Source organism: Chaetodon auriga, chromosome 12 (genome assembly GCF_051107435.1).
Source record: "Chaetodon auriga isolate fChaAug3 chromosome 12, fChaAug3.hap1, whole genome shotgun sequence".
Taxonomy (NCBI): domain Eukaryota; kingdom Metazoa; phylum Chordata; class Actinopteri; order Chaetodontiformes; family Chaetodontidae; genus Chaetodon; species Chaetodon auriga.
The window spans coordinates 451,022-471,546 of NC_135085.1; the positions used below are offsets into that span (position 1 = coordinate 451,022).

General features: G+C 41.3%; 2 protein-coding genes across 8 annotated transcripts in view; one reads left to right on the plus strand and one right to left on the minus strand.

Moving 5' to 3' along the window:
• Positions 1-13,539, minus strand: part of tgs1 (trimethylguanosine synthase 1) — a 52,441-nt gene extending 38,902 nt beyond the window's left edge. For both annotated transcript variants that reach the window (XM_076745925.1, XM_076745924.1), the window contains exons 1-5: positions 13,257-13,539; positions 13,026-13,093; positions 12,431-12,543; positions 12,248-12,338; positions 5,342-5,419 (exon numbers count right to left, since the gene is read on the minus strand). In XM_076745925.1, coding sequence (XP_076602040.1) covers positions 5,342-5,419; positions 12,248-12,338; positions 12,431-12,543; positions 13,026-13,093; positions 13,257-13,366 — 460 coding nt within the window. In that variant the 5' untranslated portion in view covers positions 13,367-13,539. The remainder of the gene's footprint in view (positions 1-5,341; positions 5,420-12,247; positions 12,339-12,430; positions 12,544-13,025; positions 13,094-13,256) is intronic.
• A 481-nt stretch (positions 13,540-14,020) lies between these two features.
• Positions 14,021-20,525, plus strand: part of tmem68 (transmembrane protein 68) — a 65,797-nt gene continuing 59,292 nt past the window's right edge. For 3 of the 6 annotated variants that reach the window (XR_013077902.1, XR_013077903.1, XM_076745930.1), the window contains exons 1-3: positions 14,030-14,162; positions 14,692-14,873; positions 16,173-16,346. Coding sequence is in view for 3 of the 6 variants with exons in the window: in XM_076745930.1 (XP_076602045.1) it covers positions 14,814-14,873; positions 16,173-16,346 (234 nt within the window). In the remaining 3 variants the exon portion in view is untranslated. Of the gene's footprint in view, positions 14,163-14,182; positions 14,206-14,691; positions 14,874-16,172; positions 16,347-20,525 lie in introns of those variants that run through there. The other 3 variants (XR_013077904.1, XM_076745931.1, XM_076745932.1) reach the window with 3 other exon arrangements.

Sequence of the window (20,525 nt, forward strand, 5' to 3'; positions counted from 1 at the left end):
ATGACCTTGTAAATAGTTTCAGTTCCAAAGTTATGACTATTATTGACTCCATCGCCCCAGTTAAGACAAAAGTTTTATCAGGAAGGAAAAAGACACCTTGGAGAAACACCACACTGGTCAAAGTCCAGAAAAGAGTCTGCAGACAGGCAGAGCGCAGGTGGCGAAAAAAGAATAAGATTTACAAAAACAGTCTCCACACCTATAACCATGAACTAAAGAAGGCAAGGCAAGCATTCTTCTCAGAGATTATCAACAGAAACTGTAATAATGCCCGCACTGTTTTCTGTTCTGGATAGACTGACAAACCCGACAGCATCAGTCCCTCCTGAGCTGCTATCCAACAAGTCATGCAATGAATTTGCAGCTTTTTTTTACAGATAAAATTTGAAGGATAAGACAAACAGTGTGCAGCTCCAACTCAGGCAACATGATAAGTCCATCTGTGCCTTCTTGTTCTCCAGTTAATCTAGCACATTTTAACCTTCTAGATCATACAAGGCTGACAGAAACTTTATCACAGTTAAAATCCACAACATGCTGCCTTGATACTCTGCCAACAAACTTTTTTAAAAATGTTTTTAATTGCATAGCTCCAGATGTGTTGCAGATAATTAATAATTCTCTTCAGTCTGGTCACTTTCCCCAGGCCTTGAAAACTGCAGTAATAAAACCTCTCCTAAAAAAGACTAATCTGGATGCTTTAGCGATAAGTAGCTACAGGCCAAAATCAAATCTTCCCTTTTCAGGAAAAATTATTGAAAGGGTTGTTTTTCAACAAATGCATCCCTTCATGATGCAGAACAATCTTTTTAATACATTACAGTCTGGATTTTGTCCACACCACAGCACTGAGACTGTACTTATCAAAGTTTTAAATGACATACATCTAAATAATGATGCTTCCAAAACCTCAGTCTTAGTATTATTAGATCTCAGTGCTGCCTTTGATACAGCTGATCATGACATACTTCTTGACAGACTGGAAAAGTGGGTGGGACTTACTGGCACTGTACTACACTGGTTCAAATCTTATTTACAAGATAGAGACTACTTTGTGTCAATTGGCGAGCATGTGTCTGAACGAAAAATGATGATGTGTGGGGTGCCACAAGGGTCCATTCTCGGACCACTTCTTTTCAATATCTACATGTTGCCCCTAGCTCAGATTATGGAGCATCATAATATTTCTTATCATACTTACGCAGATGATACACAACTTTATATTTCTGTGTCATCACATGACTACAGTCCCTTACTTTCACTGAGTGAGTGTATTCATCAAATCAATGAGTGGATGTGCCAGAATTTTCTTCAGCTTAATGCAGATAAGACAGAAGTGATTGTATATGGCCCCAAAAATGAAAGGTCAAATATCAGTGCTCACCTTAATGCCATGTCACTGACAACGACAGATAAAGCCAGAAATCTTGGTATAATTATTGATTCTGACCTGAATTTTAACAACCATTTAAAGCTCATTACCAAATCAGCCTACTACCACCTGAAAAATATAACCAGAATTAAGGGATGTCTGTCCAAAGAAGACATGGAAAAACTGGTCCATGCATTTATTTTCAGTAGGTTGGACTATTGCAATGGAGTTTTAACTGGCCTAAACAAAAAATCAATTAGGCAACTACAGCTGATTCAAAATGCTGCTGCACGAGTCCTTACAAACACCAGAAAAATGGACCATATCACACCAGTCCTCAGATCACTACACTGGCTTCCTGGGAGTCAAAGAATAGACTTTAAAATCTTACTGTTGGTCTACAAAGCATTAAATGGTCTAGGACCAAAATATATTCTAAATTTATTAACTCCATATGAAGTATCCAGACCTCTCAGGTCATCAGGGACAGGTCTATTGTGCGTTCCCAGAATGAGAACCAAACAAAGTGAAGCAGCTTTCAGCTATTATGCTCCTCACCTGTGGAACACTCTCCCTGCACGCCTGAGGTCTGCACCAACTGTCAGCTCATTTAAATCAGGGTTGAAAACATTATTATTTGCTACAGCTTTTACTTAAGTCAATATATTTGCTCAATGACTTTAATCATTCTTAATGCTAAATTATTGTCTTTTACTGGCCTCTGTTTTTAATTTTCCTTTAACTGTATTTTATTTTTATTTTAGTTTTTTCATTCTCTTCTAATCTCTTTCTTTCTTTCTTTGAAATGTATGATTTTAATGTACTTTTATGCTTCTGTAAAGCACTTTGAATTGCCTGGTGTATGAATTGTGCTATACAAATAAATTTGCCTTGCCTTGCCTTGCCTTGCCTTGCCGTAAAAAAGTACTGTTGCTAGTAGTCTATTGAGAAAATACTAACTACTGACACGACATGTATAGTACCTTAGAATACTTTTGCACCTGAGAAAAATACTATTTCACTTGGGAAATACTGGGTCTATGCATATGTACAATATATACAGTTTATAAGAATACAGTTGCCAATATGGATAATAAATAGTTGAGAGAAGTATACAACTTAGGAAATTAAAAATTGCACCAGGTGAAGTGGATAAATGTGAGCAGATATTAACATTAGATTAAATTATATTAGCCTTGAACAGTAGTGCCAAATCAAAAACAGGTTTATGATGTAGGATTGAGAAAGACAGCATCAACACAGTGCTACATTTCGTGATTCTGAAAGTGAAATTGGGGAGAGTGGCAGACAGGGAAGTGTGATTGTGATTGAAGTCTCCAGATCAATGTCTCTGGTGCAGTGCTGCTCTTTTATACTGATGTGCCCTGGGTTACACCATCTGTTGTTTACAAACATCACTATGCCCCCACCTTTCCTCTTGTATCTCTCCTTCACTTTCCTGGCCACTCTCAGCAGTTGAAAGTTGTCCAGCGTAACGTGCGAATCTGGCATGATGTCACTTAACCAGCTTTCAGTCAGACAGATGAGGCTACACTCCCTCTGCACTTGGGTTAGTGCCGTTAGTTGTTCCATCTTATTTGGGAGAGACCCCACGTTTCCCAGAACAGGCAATATGGATGGTTTGTACTGTCTTTTCTTGTCCCGACACTTCGCCCTCCTTATTTCCTTGGGGATCTCTGGTCTTTCCACTGAGAGTACGCTCGTGTTGCTCAGCGCGATCAGCTGTTCCAATGTGTAAATAATGGACCCAAAGTTCAGTGGATCTCCTGAAGTGGAGGAAAGTAATCCACAAAGTAGAAAAAAACAAATCCCTGGTCTCACCAGTAGTACATCCAAACGTACATATGATCGACCAAGACTAGCGATAACACGACACGACTAAACACGACAAAGACACAAAAACAACTAATACAAAGGAAACTGGACAGAGCTCCTGTAACAAGCTGCCACTCGCGCAGCGCCATCTCACCATCTAATGATGAGCACATCTAATGCTGCTGAGTTCAAGAGCAAGATATCAAAATGGTGTAATTTTCCGTTATGTCTGACTGACTAATAAAAATTCTAATTTGGAGGACAAGCCTCTATCAGTCTTGCCATACCAGTAGTGCTGTTCGCCAGTACTCAACTAAAAACATTAAATGTAACTTAAATTTTTTTCAATTTTTTTCACTACTGATTCTGTGACAGTAGAGGAAACTGACTGTGGCTGAACATTGACAAATTAAAGATTAATGAGACCAGACCAATTACAATTACAGACCATCTGAGTGCCAGATGGTCTGTAATTGCTACAATGTGTCTGACCATGTGTCTGGCTGTTTAATATCACCGGTATCACTGGAAGCAGCATGGCGTCTGTCTAATTTCTGACAGACACCTAAGTGATGATGTCTGTGGTTACTTTTTGTATAATAGTTCACTGCTTTGACTGAGCTTGAGCATGGCAGCTTGAACTAGCTCCTTGATTAGTGACTGTTGCGGCTGGATCCCTGGAGAATGAGATGAAGAGGGGGATGAAGGGCATTGGATCCCTAACTGGGACAGAGACATCCCCTGAAAGAGTTTGGTCTGTACCAGCTCTATATGAAAAGTGTCCTGAGACAACTTCTGCTTCCAAATCACAACAGAAGTTGTCTGGCTATATAAATAAGATTGAATTGAAAAATTTAATTGAATGCCTTGGGTGATGCGAAGCAGATGGTGAGGCTGACCTTGACACTTATCTGTGCATTCTTGTTTTGGCACAATATGCAAAGAGCATGTCACAGGTTGGCGCCAAGCAGTTTGCAACAAGTGATTTTTGGATGTACCTCATCAGGCTTAAAGTGGTCTCTGCAATTCCAAAAGATATTGAAATTGTCAATAAATTGTATCACATGAGTGAAGCATTCAAGATTCAGTGCCTTTCCCCAAGGTTGGAATAGGGCCTGATATGAATACGTGTTGTGACTGACAATCAGTTTGTCCAGTAGCAGGCAGAGGTCTTTTTGCAGAACCACAGATCCAATGTGAATAATAATATTCCTGTGTCATTCATTGTGAGATTTTCAGTCTTTGCCATTCTTACACATTTGGTTATAGAGTCTCCAATCAGAATGGTGTCTGCTCATGAGGTGTGGGTTTACCAGTATTATTTCTGGCCATTGGCTTATCAGATGGGGAATCAGCAATATTTCTCACATCGCAATGGTTTTGGGGCCATTTCTTGGGTTTTGGCCAGCCGTAGTGTCCCTGGCCTCAAAATAGTTATTATTAGGGATGAGCGAGTACACCACTATCTGTATCTGTATCTGTTCAACCATCTAAATTATCTGTATCCGTATCTGTACTCGAAATGGGCGGGGCCTAACCCGGAAGTGGGCAGAAATGGGTGGAGCTTAAATTGGTACATTATTTTAAGTCTGAAATTGATATACACTAAAAATATTAATATGGGCTACTTTGTGTGTTCAGCTATATGTGTGTATGTGTGTAAGTGGTCTGTAAGACTGTTTATTTTTTAATGATTTGTGTGAACTTGGTGATTCATGCAAACATCTAGTGATGGCAAACAGGGAAATAATATGTCATAATCAGTGAGTTGAATCAATTTTAAAATTGGTTGTTTGTCTGTTACTGCCATTCATTGTGCCTCCTGTTGTGATTGTGTCTTGCATCAATTGACTCATTAGAATCTTAGCTGTCTAATGTTGTTTAGCATGAGTATAAATGTAAACTTAGCGTTTGTGTCAATAGATGAGAAGAACAATAAACAACAATAAATACTCCCACGGTTGGAATATTAAGGGGTTTAAATTAGCTTTAGATTTATACTGTCACATCTACATACAATGTCCAATGAGGTAAAACATCAAATTTCAATGGATTAATTGGGTTTAGTTCTGCAAATGTCAAGTTCTCAAGTTTACAAGTATGTGTACTTTATTGTAATGGCCACCTTCTTACCCCAGTAGATTTCCCAGCCAGCATCTTGCATCTCCCCTGTTCCTTCCTCCAGTGGATCACACACTTCCTTTTCATCAACTAAATAATAAAAAAAATCACAAGGCAGTGTTAAATAAAATCACAAAACTGAACACAGAACAACAACAACAACAACAACAGCAACAATAATAATATTAATAATAATCAGAAGAAGAAGAATGATTAAAAAAAATAGAAAATGGTTGTCTCCTTAAAATCAGACTACTACTATATTACTCCTACAACCCTAAAATTTGGGATGCTGTGTAAAATGTAAATAGATGATTTGCCAAACCTTTTCAGAATCTTTTAATGACATTTTGCACTGTATACAAATTCCTCAAATTCTTTGCAATTTTGCATTGAAAAACATTATTCTTAAATCGTTGCGCTATTTACCAGTGCAGTCTGTCACAGTGGTGAACCCCTCCCTGTTTTTACTTCAGGAAGACTCAGTCTCTCTGCAATCTTTTTAGACCCAATCGTGTTACTAACTTGTTGCCAGTTTGACTGTTGCTTAACTCCAGCATCATTTAAAACAGCCCTGTGTTGATGCTCACATCAATGTCAAAGTGAACTTTATTGTCAACCAAACATACAACAGGTGGTTACGCAGAGGATAGAAATTGCATTTTCTCCATACTCCAATGTGCAAGTAATATATAAACACACAACATATAACATAATAGTGCAAAGAGACAACAGCACTGGACACAACGTATACAGACAGACAATGGACATATTATTTCTATACAATATTCACAGTGTGCCAGAGTCAAATTTTGAGGTATGTTATTGAGGTGCAATAATAAAGGATGCAATAAAGAAAGCTCTCCTCATCCGGTGAAGGAAGTGGAGGCGTTGCTGTGCCTTCTTGACTATGAATGTGGTGTTGGTGGTCCATGTCAGGTCATCTGTGATGTGCACTCCCAGGAACTTAGTGCTTTTCACAGACTCCACTGCACTGCCATTGATGGTGAGTGGGATGTATGGTGTCTGTTTCTTCCTAAAGTCCATAGTTATTTCTTTTGTTTTGTTGACATTAAGCTGAAGGTTATTGATGTCACACCAGTTGATGAGTTGTTGTACTTCCTCTCTGTATGCTGAGTAGTCATTGTGGCTGATGAGGCCCACCACTGTTGTGTCATCTGCGAATTTGATGATGTGGTTCGAATTGTGTTTGGCACAACATGATGGTGGTCTCTGAAGAGTTGTTGCCAACTCTAACTGTCTGTGGTCTGTCAGTGAGAAAGTCCAGTAACCAGTTGCATAGTGGGGTGCTGATGCCTATTTCACCAAGTTTGTTCACCAGGTGTTGGGGGATGACCGTGTTGAAGGCGGAGCTGAAGTCGATGAACAGTATCCCCAAGTAACTGTTATTGTTTTCCAGGTAAGCCAGGTTTAGGTGGAGTGCTGTTGCTATGGCATCATCAGTGGAACAATTTGGACGGTATTCAAACTGGAGTGGGTCAAGTGTGGAGGGGAGACTGGAAGTTATGTGGGCCTTGACCAACCTTTCAAAGCACTTCATGATGATGGGCGTGAGTGCTATTGGCCGGTAGTCATTCGGTGTTGAGACCAGGGATTTCTTGGGTAGCGGTATGATGGTGGTGGCTTTAAAGCATGCTGGTATGATGGCTTGGCTCAGAGAGATGTTGTAGATGTCCATGAGAACATCAGCGAGTTGGTCAGCACAGTCTCTGAGCACACACCCCGGTATGTTGTCTGGACCTGCAGCTTTGCTGGGGTTCACCTTGAGTAGGGTCCTCCACACATCAGCTGGGTCCAAGTGAAGTGCTTCGTGGTCGGGGCAGAGAGGAGCTTTTGTTGGTGTGGTGGTGTTGTCTTCCTCAAACCGGCTGAAGACATGCTCACATCAGACCTGCCAACCTTGTCAAAATATTTTGAGTACCACTTGTGTTGTGCGACTATTTTTCGCAGACTTTTGCAACTCCATTGCTCTGCACACAGTAATTTCCCCATTCACTGGCTGGAAATCGGTTATAAAAAAAAAAACAATAAAACCTATATTTTTGATTACAATACCTTAAATAAAGAAAATATAAACATTTTGCACTCTGTAATTACATTCTTTAACTATTTCTTAACATAAATATCGAAACCCATCAACAGAAAACCCACAAATGCTATGTCCTTCTCAGCCATGTATATACTGTATCATGACAGCCTTTCATTGGAACACAGAAACACTTTCAAAACAAGGTAACTATATTATTTATTTATTTTTTTTTATTTTGTTGACCTTGACCCTGCTGCCCTTTTAAATACAGTTTTTGCATCAGTCATCACTCCTTCCTGGAGTGGAACTTGCTCTGGACTGTTTTGCCTCATAGGTTGCTGACTTTGCCTTCTTTAATAGAGCATCACTGAAACCCTCCATGTGACAGAGGGTCCCTTTTGCAGTCATGCTCACCTTTCTTGTCACCAAAGCACTGATCATGTCAGTGTTCAATACTTATTTAATTAAAATTAATTTAAAATTATTTTAATATGTATTTAATTAAAATGGTAATTTATTTTGTATATTGCAATAGGTGTTTTTGTTTTCAAGAATGTAATAATTAAATTGGCTTACAGCACATATGCACACATCACCGGGGCTAATTTATATATTACCTGCAGCTCCCTGGTGGCTTATGTTACATCATAATGGCACACTGTGCAAAATGCATGATGAGGAACTTTAGAGGGTCAGAAGCATGGCCACTGTTCTTGACATTTACTCAAAAACTTCTGGGGGACATGGACCCTCTTCTTTTTGGCAGGTCTGCTGCCCTGTCCCTCCCTGTCTTTGTCTTCCTCATCTGCCATGATAGTGGTTGCAAAACCTGCTGCAAAAGATTTGTTGGCTACGTGTTTAAACTGTATAAATAATCACATTCCTCCTTATATACAGGCCTACTCTATCTGCAATGGATATATATAAAGGCTAAAATACACACACACACACACACACACACACACACACACACACACACACACACACACACACAGATGCACCGCTGCCTCTTCTTTCTCTTTTTTCTTTGACGATGTATTGGGGTCATTAGAGGAACAAGGATTGATAGATTTGCTAAGAAAAAAAACCTCACATATCTTTTTTTTCTTTTTTCACTTAGACTTTGGCTCGAATGTTTCCACAGTGAAAGTAACGTTACGCGTAACGGTTCACCAAAAGCTGGTAGGTCCGCTGACACTCCAACTGCAGCGAGTGGGGAACGGAGGATGGAGAGGGAGGCAGAGGGCAGAAGGAGGGGGGCGGGGATGTTACACTATAGGTTTGGCAGACTCGTTATTCTCCGCTTTTCTATAATGATTGGCTGCATCGCGTTGTCAGACATGAGTAACGTACGTGGACATTTGCCACAGAACTCACATGTCCGCAGCTTTTTGCGTAGTTTAGAGGGGCGAGTCGTACCAGTGTATTTAGATGTCAAATTGCGTACATGCTACGCAAAATGCGTACAGGTTGGCAGGTCTGTCACATTATCCACTACTGTATTCTATATAGTAGTGGATAATGTATACATGCTCATGTTATATGCTCACATCTACTACATCTGGTGTGATACCATTACATTGTGATATCATGAGAGGTTGTGTCATAGAGGGGAGATACATCCCCTCCAAATGGCTGCAACAAGGACTAGAACCCATCATGGCAGCCACTAAAGAACTACAAAGCCCAGGGTCAGGAGGGCAGTCACGGCAAGGGTTGCTGCGCAGCTGAACGGCATGAACTTTCTGGCAAAACTAAAGTGGAGGAATCTGTTTCTACATCAACAGTGGTTGGTGCAACAATGTGACAGTGATCCAGCAACACTGTTCTCCTGACCTGGAATCTTTCATCATTAACTGTAAGCCTTTTTATTCACCCCGTGAGTTCACTTCTTTCATTCTGGTCGGCGTTCACATCCCGCCGCAGGCCAACGTGCAGGACACACAGCATATGCTCACCAACCAGTTACTGTGTGTGGAGCAGACCAACCCGGACTCTTTAGTTATTGTCCTTGGCGACTTTAACAAAGGTAACCTCACCCATGAACTCCCTAAATACAGACAGTTTATCAAATGCCCGACCAGAGAGGAGAATATTCTGGATCACTGTTACACCACCGTCCCCCGTGCTGCACTGGGCCACTCTGACCACGTCATGGTACACCTGATTCCTGCGTACAGGCAGAAACTAAAGCTCTGCAAACCTGTAGTGAGGACATCAAGGAAGTGGACCAGCGAGGCTGTGGAGGATCTCCAGGCGTGTTTGGACTCTACTGACTGGGATGTGTTCAGGACCAACAGTCTGGATAAGTTCACAGAGGCTTTGACATTGTACATCAGCTTCTGTGAGGACTGCTGTGTTCCATCACGCACCAGGGTGAGTTACAACAACGACAAAACCCTGGTTCACAGCCCAACTCAGACAGCAAAGGTTGGCAAAGAAAGAGGCCTTCAGGAGTGGGGACAAAGACAGATTCAAAGAGTCGAAGTACAAGTTTAGCAAGGCAGTGAAAGAGGCTAAACGGCTGTACTCTCAGAAGCTCCAACACCAGTTCTCAGCTAGCGACTCTGCGTCTGTCTGGAAAGGGCTCAGGCAGATCACCAACTACAAGCCTAAAGCCCCCCACTCCATCAACGATCGACGCCTAGCCAACGACCTGAACCAGTTCTACTGCCGCTTTGAAAGACAAAGGGACAGTCCAGCAATCATCCCCCATGACACCTCCCAACAGCTCCAGCTCCAGTCACCTCCACCAATGCCCACCTTATACCCCCTGCAGTTTGCCAACAGAGCCGACAGGTCTGTAGACGATGCAGTCACCTTGGCCCTCCAATTCATCCTCCAGCACCTGGACTCCGCAGGAACCTACGCTAGGATCCTGTCTGTGGATTTCAGCTCTGCCTTCAACACCATCATCCCAACTCTGCTTCAGGAGAAGCTCTCCCAGCTGAGCGTGCCTGACTCCACTTGCAGGTGGATTACAGACTTCCTGTCTGACAGGAAACAGTGCCTGAAGCTGGGGAAACACGTCTCCAACGCAAAGACCATCAGCACTGGATCCCCCCATGGCTGCGTTCTTTCTCCTCTGCTCTTCTCCCTGTACACAAACAGCTGCACCTCCAGTCACCAGTCCGTCAAGCTCCTGAAGTTTAAGGACGACACCACCCCCATCGGACTCATCTCTGATGGCGACAAGTCCGCCTACAGGTGGGAGGTTGACCATCTGGTGACCTGATGCAACCAGAACAACCTGGAGCTCAACGCTCCAAAGACAGTGGAGCTGGTTGTGGACAACAGGAAGAACTCAGCCTCACCTGCCCCCATCACCCTCTGTGACTCCACTATTGACACCATGGAGTCTTTCCGCTTCCTGGGAACTATCATCTCCTAGGACCTCAAGTGGGAGCCGAACATCAGCTCCCTCATCAAGAAAGCACAGCAGAGGATGTACTTCTTACAGCAGCTGAAGAAATTCAATCTGCCAAAGACAATGATGGTGCACTTGTACACAGCCATCACTGAGTCTATCCTCACCTCCTCCATCACCATCTGGTACGCTGCTACCACCGCCAAAGACAAGGGCAGACTGCAGAGAAGGTGATTGGCTGCAATCTCCCATCTCTCCAGGACCTGTACACCTCCAGGACCCTGAGGCGTGCAGGAAAGATTGTGGCTGATTCCTCCCACCCCGGACACAAACTCTTTGAAACACTCCCCTCTGCAAGGAGGCTGCAGTCCATCAGGACCAAAACCTAACACCACAAGAACAGTTTTTTCCCGTCTGTTGTCAGTTTTATCAACAAGGCTCGGAACCCCCCTGACACTCATCACACTCCACCTCCACCTCATCTTGTCACATTGACATGGACACAACTCTATGCATTACATTAACGCTCAGCTTGGACTTCTTTCTGAAAAAACAGACAAGCCAGCCAAGCTGTCCTCCATGACAGACAATGACTCCCACCCCCTCCAAAACACACTCACTGCACTGAGGAGCTCCATCAGTGACCGGATGCTACATCCAAAGTGTGTGAAAGAGCGGTATCGCAGGTCATTCCTCCCTACAGCTGTCAGACTGTAGAATAAAAACTGCTCCAAGTAATCAGTGCAATAGTCTGGGCAATAAGCCGTGCAATACAAACATGTACATAACAGTCTGTAAATACCATCTACAATTTTTAACAATTTTTTACAATTCCTTTCTTTTTATTTTCATTTAAAATTCTCACTCTTTTGTATATACTGATTTTGTTTTTAATTTGCATGCACTTCTTACATTAATCTCTACTGATGCTGCTGTATTCTGGAATTTCCCCTCGCGGGACAAATAAAGGAATATTGAATTGAATTGAAACTTTTTTAAAATGCGTTGCTGGCTTCAAATATTAAATAAGGATATAATTTTCCAAAAACAATGACATTTCTAAGGTTCAACATTTGATATGTTGTCTTTGTGGCATTTTCAATTAATTATGGGGATTCACAAATCATCACATTCTGTTTCTATTTTCATTTCACACAGTGTCCCAACTTTTTTGGAAACAGGGTTGTTATACTACTACTATTACTACAACAACTGTCCTGTCTGAGATAATCTGGCAGTTCCAAAGTACAGGAGGCCAAGATTAGTATTTATCCGATATTGTTTCATGCAATGAACAACAGTTTTTTTTTTTTTAAATAAACCTCAAGCTGATGCATGTCAAAATAATTACTGTATGAGCTCATTACCTAATCATGAGAAAGCTGTCAAGCTAATTTGTATGTCATTCTTTCACTATTTGATAAGCCCTCTTGTTTGGCCTTGATAACCTGTTGTATGCATACAGAATTTGTTAATAATAATAATGAGTTAATTGTATTACATTTGGTTTCAACTTGTAGGTCTTTTTCGTCTTCATCCTCTTTAGCTGGTCCTGCCCAATACGCATCAGGCTTCACATTAGATCTGTTCCCCTGTCACATGACCAAAAACAGGATCATTCAGCAGCAGGAACTACTTCAAACATTTTGGTTTACTGTTATTTCAGAAAGGTAAACAAATTTACCACTCTCCTCTGGTCAGAGGAACTGACAAAGGCAAGAGGCAGACCCATGCTAGCCATCAGCTGAGCCTCTTCATCCAACACCTCATCTTCCACCTCCTCTTCATCATCTGCTTCTGCAAGTTGATGGAAAATGTATTTAAAATGAATCATACTTTCACATCTTTGATTTAAAACTATCTGTTAGACAATTGTTAGACTGACTACACACCAATCCATGGGGACTTCCTGTCACCTTGGGGACCAAATTAATGTCCCCACTGACTTTTGAGAGTTAAGACTTGGTTTTAAGGTTAGGGTCTAAATTGCTTACATTTAGCATTCGTGTTAGGCATTTAGCCATGACAGTAAAGGTTAGGGGCTAGGGAGTGCATTATCTCAATAGGCTGTCCCTATGGGGATACTGATACAGACGTGTGTGTGTGTGTGTGTGTGTGTGTGTGTGTGTGTGTGTTGTTATTCTTCAATGTTTCCATTGAATTTGAACAACACGACAGCTGAACTAAGGACCCAATGTACTCTGAAATATACTGTCCAACGCCCTGGATGATAATTTCCGATACAATCAGCATGTTAAACATCAAATGGTTTGACATACCTTGGATAGCTGTGTCTGCTAGGTCAAAGGAGAACAATCTGTTATCAGAGCGATACAGGTCTCGATCCCTGAACAGAGGCAGAGAACAAAGACAGAAAAATCCGATGAAGAAGAATTCTAGTTTCATCTATCCATACTTCCGTCTGCAGTACTGTTGTCTATCTTTTAAATGTGTCCATCACGTCTTTGTCAGACAATGCTAGAAAACATAAGAGAAATAGAGAAGCTCACTGTACGAAGGCTCTGGAGCAGCGACAGTGAATTATCTTCTCCGAGGGTGTGAGTCTCCTGCTGAAGAAGATATCCGCCACCACTGTCGCCCTGCTCCTGTCCAGCATCATGACGACGAGCTGACTGATTCAAGCACGCAGTTGACGGGGACATATATCCACACACGAACTAGTCGTTCGCGTCTGGATTTAAGCATGGGTTTAATACTCTCCCTTCACTAGGAAGCCCCAGCGTTCCGCCAGCATGGATAATAATGACACTTCCGGTTGTGTCTCTTCAGAATAAAATCATTTTCCGATGTGGCTTAACAGCCCTTTTTTGAACAAGAACAAATTGAATATAAAAAAATGTAAATAAACACAAAGTTATCTATTTCTGAATTTTAATAAAGAATAAAAATCATTGGAGTCTCTCAAATCCAACTATATCTTTCTGCTTTTGAGAATGAGCGAGGAGATGAAGCATAGGCTGCACAGTTCTTTGTATTTTATCGACAAATACAATACGGCCATTCAAAAGAACTTATAAAACAATATATCATCACAGTTGTTGATTAAGAACACTTGTTTGTAGCTATTTGGAAAAAAAAACATGAATGCTCAGAATTGTTATTTTTTTCTTTTTCTTTTTTGTTAAAACCATCGTCTATTTATAATGTTTATGCTTTTATTTTGAAGGTTTAGTGTCAAATAGGAATTTCCATCCTCAGGTTGGTATTGAGTAAGTACAATGTTTCTAAGGGACACCGAATCAATGTAACACCTGATTGTGTTACACTTAATGCGTCCCGGGCTTCGGAGCAGGGCAGTTGTATCCGAACAGATTTGTATGTTGTGCTGATTTAACTTGAAATATACAGTGGCGTGTTACTAATGCCGCAATTCACAACTGTCATAACTGTCTGAGGTAACGTTTTTTGTGTTTGTTCTGTCTCCAGCGTAACGTTAAGGTGACTTTGGCTATTGACTTGCTCGCAACACTTTTTCCAGTTCTGCTCAGTCGAGTGCTACTCAGCTAGCTCACTGTTTTACCGCAGCTCCTGTCTTCGGTATTATCGCATTTATAGTTGTTGGTTTACTTCTCATATCTAGGGTATGATGTAGATTGGAAAACTGAAATTAGTTTCCATTATATCACATCGAAAGTAGCTTTCATTTGATTCAATGCAAGGCTGGGTGTTGAAACTCGTGACTGTAGTGTCATTTAAATGTCGATGCGTTTTTCTAAATCTTACTGGCTGTTTACTCATTACGAAAGGCAAGTTCAACAGAACGTTGTTATTGACAAAGCAGTCAGAACCCCTCGAATGTAGTTATCCGTCCTTCCCTAATACAGACACCTGCACCGTATCAACTGAAATGTGGTACACAGGAAAAATATTTCTGTTCATGCCTAAATTAAGTTATTGAACTGAGTGTGTTTTTCTCTCCTTTAGTTCACCTGCATGTAGCAGCAGGTGCTCTCCATGCAGTGTGATCCTTCCTCCTGAAGCTGTCTGACTTACTGATTCTGTCATCTGTTGATTGCTGCAGTTTCTGTGACTGTCAGCAAAGCAGAATGTCAGACAGTGGGAACCATTCTTGTCGGATGGGAGCAGAGGACGCTGTCTCTCTCCTGGTATGAACCCTCTTCATTTAGGACATTAACTACTTGACAGCTATTCATTCTCTCTGTAAATATATTTTGCTGTGCATTTTGCATGTGTATTCTTTTAATTACTTAAAGGATTGACTGATTACTTGATTGAACCTAATGGTTATTTGATCATCAGGGGTGTGATTACAGGTCACTGATGTGGCGATTGTAGCTCTGGTGGTTGTTCATGGTTGCTCTTTGAAGGGCTGTTGAAATGTTTGGGCAAGATAGTGAGGCCCAGACTGTTTCTTGTGTGTTAGACTGGAGACAATCATCTGCCAAATAAATGCAATCTAATCTTACTTCTACAAAAGACAAATACACTGGCCTAATTGTTTACTTTAAGACATGGATGTATTGGTTCAGAGACAGAGAATTCACCACCAGCTGTTTTTACTATGAATTAACTATGATTTTTTAAACAAAACACAAACCACTCTGGTTGCAGCTTCTCCAGTGTGAGGATTTTCTTTTTTTCATTGTTTTATATCTCAAGACTCAACTCAATAAACTTGATTCTTATGTTCTGGGAAATTATTTTGGGTATTTTTCACTATTTCTGCTGTTTTATAGACCAGGGCCTCTCAAAAAGTCAGTCTGCATCAGGGCCAAATCGCAAGTCAATCTGGACCCAGCCCATATCGTGAACTGGCAGCCTGCAGGTCACTTCTGGCCCACCAAAGCTTCCATCTGCATCTAACATTATATTGGTTTCATGCTGGCCCAATTACCAGAGATTTGACTCTAATTTATTGATTGACTATTATTTTGTCATTGTTCCTTTGAGTGATAAGTAAATGCAGTTGCAGACTAAAGAATTAAGAAAATAATTGTGAAATTAATTCATCATCAAAATAGTTGTTGCAGCTCTAGCATATTTGTACAATAATATAGCCCTTTGTTTGATAATAATGTATCTCTGCTGAGATCTTATAAGATGGCTACTTAGCACTTCTGCTAAACTAATTGTGACAGTGCTTTGTGACGTGACATTTCAGTACTTTAGTTTGTTATGGTTTAAGTGGATGAATAGAAATGTCTTTATGCGCCTCAAATCATTGAAATATTAGATGTCAGCAAGACTAACCCTGAAACAAACATGTCATGTCATATGTAGCTTTATGAAAGTCAGGAGATCACCAAAGTCATTAGGTTTCATTGTCATGCAAGCAGAAATGGCTGTTCAAAATTCCATGGCAGTCTATCCAATAGTTCTTTATATGCTTCAGACTGGACCAAAGTGGGTGATGTAATTATTGTCCTGTCTGTCTTGGTCCACAGGTGTGTGTGTTTCATGCCTGGGAGGAATGGGCAGGCCTTGATCAAATGCAGGACTATCTGAGTGTTCTGGAGTACCTGCTGTGGGTTTTCACCCCCTTGGCCATTGTCTTCATCCTGCCTTTCCTCATCGTCATCCTCCTTTACCTCTCTATACTCTTCCTTCATGTCTATAAGGTACACAAATAGCATTTCAGGTTGTTATCCATTATTTTTAAGCATAAATAATAAGTGCTGGTGCTATAGCATGATATGCAGATACTCCTTACTACTTATACCTTCACATGTTAAGACAGAATGTAACAAAATGTCAAAGCTCACAGCCAGTTCATTGTTGAGTAGAGTGTGGGACTCAGCAACCAATCACAACCTGGAGTCATTATGAATCAGCCAGTCAAACAAATGGACCTTCTTTGTGCTGTTTTTTTGCTCTCTCTAAACCTGTCTGAGCAGATAAATTACAAAACAAAATGAACAGAAAACAAATAAACAGCAGGGAAGTATCTGACTGCAACTGTAAATGGAAAATATCTGACTGCAACTGTCAAAGTAAAATATCTTAGTGCAAATGTAAATGTTCTGGCAGTTTTACATGTTGGTCTCATGTCTGAATAAGCATCTGAGTCATTCTATGGTAAAGATAAGATAAACTTAACTCAACAGTCAAAAAGCAGAGGGAATGATAATAAGAACAAGAAAGAAATAAAAAAATAAAAAAATAAATAAAGACTATATAGACTTTATAGTAAATTTCACCTTTCACGTACAGAATTCGTGTTAGTAATCTGATGAAGTCGGACCTGTAAAATTTCTGTAGTGCAGCACCAGACTGAACTGAATATGTATGAGAAATGATAAAGTGGTAAATGTATTACATGCAGACAATTTTTTAAAGTTTCCAACTGAAGTTAAAATCAGAAAATCAGAAATCAGAAAAAGCTTTATTGCCAAGTACAATTTGCACATATGAGGAATTTGCTTTGGTGAAGTTGGTTCTTGACACATCTACTAAAAATAAGCTATTAAAAAAGTAAAAAATACAACAATATAAATATATATACACAAGTCTGTTTTTCCAGAAACACAGTCTGTTTTTTTTCCAGAAAGAAATCCAAGCTGAGTGTTAATGTAACGCATAGAGTTATGGCAATGTCAATGTGACAAGTAGAGGCAGCGGTGGAGTGTGAAGAGTGTCGGGGGGGTTCCAGGCTTTGTTGATAAAAATGACAGCAGACGGGAAAAAACTGTTCTTGTGGCCTGAGATTTTGGTCTGGTTAGACCGCAGCCTCCTTGCAGAGGGGAGTGACTCGAAGAGTTTGTGTCCAGGGTGGGATGGATCAGCCACAATCTTTCCTGCACGCCTCAGGGTCCTGGAGGTGTACAGGTCCTGAAGAGACGGGAGATTGCAGTCGATCACCTCTGCAGACCGAATGACACGCTGCAGTCTGCCCTTGTCCTTGGCGATGGTACCAGATGGTGATGGAGGAGGTGAGGATAGACTCAATGATGGCTGTGTACAAGTGCACCATCATTGTCTTTGGCAGATTGAATTTCTTCAGCTGCCATAGGAAGTACATCCTCTGCTGTGCTTTCTGGATGAGGGAGCTGGTGTTCGGCTCCCACTTGAGGTCCTGGGAGATGATAGTTCCCAAGAAGCGGAAAGACTCCACGGTGTCAATAGTGGAGTCACAGAGGGTGATGGGGGCAGGTGAGGCTGAGTTCTTCCTGTTGTCCACAACCATCTCGACTGACTTTAGAGCGTTGAGCTCTTGGTTGTTCTGGTTGCACCAGGTCACCAGATGGTCAACCTCCCACCTGTAGGCAGACTCGTCGCCATCAGAGATGAGTCCGATGAGGGTGGTGTCATCCTTAAACTTCAGGAGCTTGACGGACTGGTGACTGGAGGTGCAGCTGTTTGTGTACAGGGAGAAGAGCAGAGGAGAAAGAACGCAGCCCTGGGGGGATCCAGTGCTGATGGTCTTTGCGTTGGAGACGTGTTTCCCCAGCTTCAGGCACTGTTTCCTGTCAGACAGGAAGTCTGTAATCCACCTGCAGGTTGAGTCAGGCACGCTCTCCTGAACCAGAGTTAGGATGATGGTATTAAAAGCAGAGCTGAAATCCACTAACAGGACCCTAGCGTAGGTTCCTGTGGAGTCCAGGTGCTGGAGGATGAAGAATCACTGACAGATTTTAGGTTAAGAGGTAACAGAATTGCTTTTTTCTGTTAATGATAACATTTATTAAATGGTCAGTGTTATAGAGCTGGTAGAGACCAAACTCTATCTACAGAGACCCAACAATTCCCTCATGAGCAAGCACTTGGTGACAGTGGTGAGGAAATACTTCCTTTTAACAGGCAGGAACCTCAGGCAGCACCAGGCTGTGGTTGGGCGGCCATCTGCCTCGACCGGTTGGGTGAGAGAGAGAAAGAAACGCAATCACAAGTTCTAATCACAGTTCTAATAATAGACTCTTGACTCTATGCAGCACATCTAGCGTAATATATGCAAATATATTTATGTATGTGATATATGTATGTAATACAGCACTATGGATGTAATAATAATGGAAGTATGACTAATAGTAGTAGCAGTTGTAGTGGATGTCTTTAAGATAAGATGGTGCTTGTTTATGGCTAAGGAGTAAGGAGAAGGAGGATTTTAAATTCTAATCTGAATTTTACAGGGAGCCAGGGCAGAGTGGCTAATACCATAGAAATATGATCTCTCTTCCTTGTTTTTGTCATAACACTAGCTGCAGCGTTCTGGAGCAACTGGAGAATATTCAGCAACAAATTTGGGCAGCCTGATACTAAGGAATTGCAATAATCCAACCTGGAAGTTACGAATGCATGGACTAGTTTTTCTGCATCTTTTTTTTTTTTAAGAAAGACATCCTTTATTTGTCACGCCACACAGTACATGCACACACACACGCCATGCTTGGTGAAATTCTTCTCCGCTTGGTCAGTCCTTCCTCCGTGGCAGACCAGGAGCGGTGGGCTGCCAGCCGACCGGCGCCCGGGGACCAGTTCCTTTATCATCACCATTGGTCAGGTGGTGATCTTTTTTTAGTGGGTTTTTTTTTTATGGAGGATACCCCAGGTGAACATGGGGAGAACATGCAAACTCCACACAGAAAGGCCCCTTTCCTTGAGCAGCAGGCACTGAAGGTATGGTGGAAGACACGCCCACAGTGCCCCAGGTAGAAATCGAACCCTGGACCTTCTAGCTGTGAGGCGACAGTTTGTGCCACCGTGCCACCATTTTGAGACAGGATGTGCCTGATTTTTGCAATGTTATGTAGGTGAAAAAGGTATTTCTTGAAATTTGTTTTACATGGGAGTTAAAGGACATATCCTGATCAAAGATAACTCCCAGATTCTTTATAGTGGTGCTGGAGGCCAATGTAATGCCATCCATAACTGCTATATCATCAGAAAGTTTACCAACAGAAAATTGTAGGTCATCCAGATCTTTATGTCCTGAAGACATGTTTGTAGTCTAGTTAAGTGATTGGTTTCTTCTGGCTTCATTGATTAATATAGCTGGGTATCATCTGCATAGAAATGAAATTTTATTGTTTCCTGTCAATGTTCCCAAAAGGAAGCATATACTGTAAAGGGTGAATAGAATTGGTCCAAGCACAGAACCCTGCGGAACTCCTTAGCTAGCTTTAGCGTGCACAGAGGAGTCATCATTAATGTGTAAAATGTGATGGTACAATTCTGTGAAGTGTATGAGCTACACTGCAGACTGGAGTCAGTGAGAAATAGACAAATAGATCAGTGTTTAAGCTTGGCTCATCTACGCTGTCAAGCATCTGTATCCATACTGCGCTACATTATCATGAACTACGATGAATTGGTCGTGTGTCACATCTCTAGCCCATGTCCAGGTGCTGTCTCTCTGTTTTCATTTTTCTCATACATTAGTTCAGTGTTGTTGACTGGGTATTTGCTGTGGCTGCTTTGACATCCAGTATGTTGATGTTCAGGTTTCCAAATTAATATGTTTGTATGCAAGTTAGGCATAATGCATCAGACTTACAGATCTACTACTGTACATATAATTCTTAAGAATTAAAAACATATGATTATTGATCTGATTAACAGCTTATGGCCATAATAGCTTAAGAACCGCCACACAACTCATTAACAACTTGAAGTGTTGACTTGATGATACAGGCTATGGATGTATAATTTGACATTCACATTAAATGTTGCCACAGCAAGGAATTGTGGGATGGCATTATCGCTCTTCTTTGTGTAAAGGATGGTCCAGTGTATCATATGCTAAAGGAGATAAGAAAAGAAGCATTGAAGCGCCTTTCCACCTTGCATTTAGAGAATTTGAA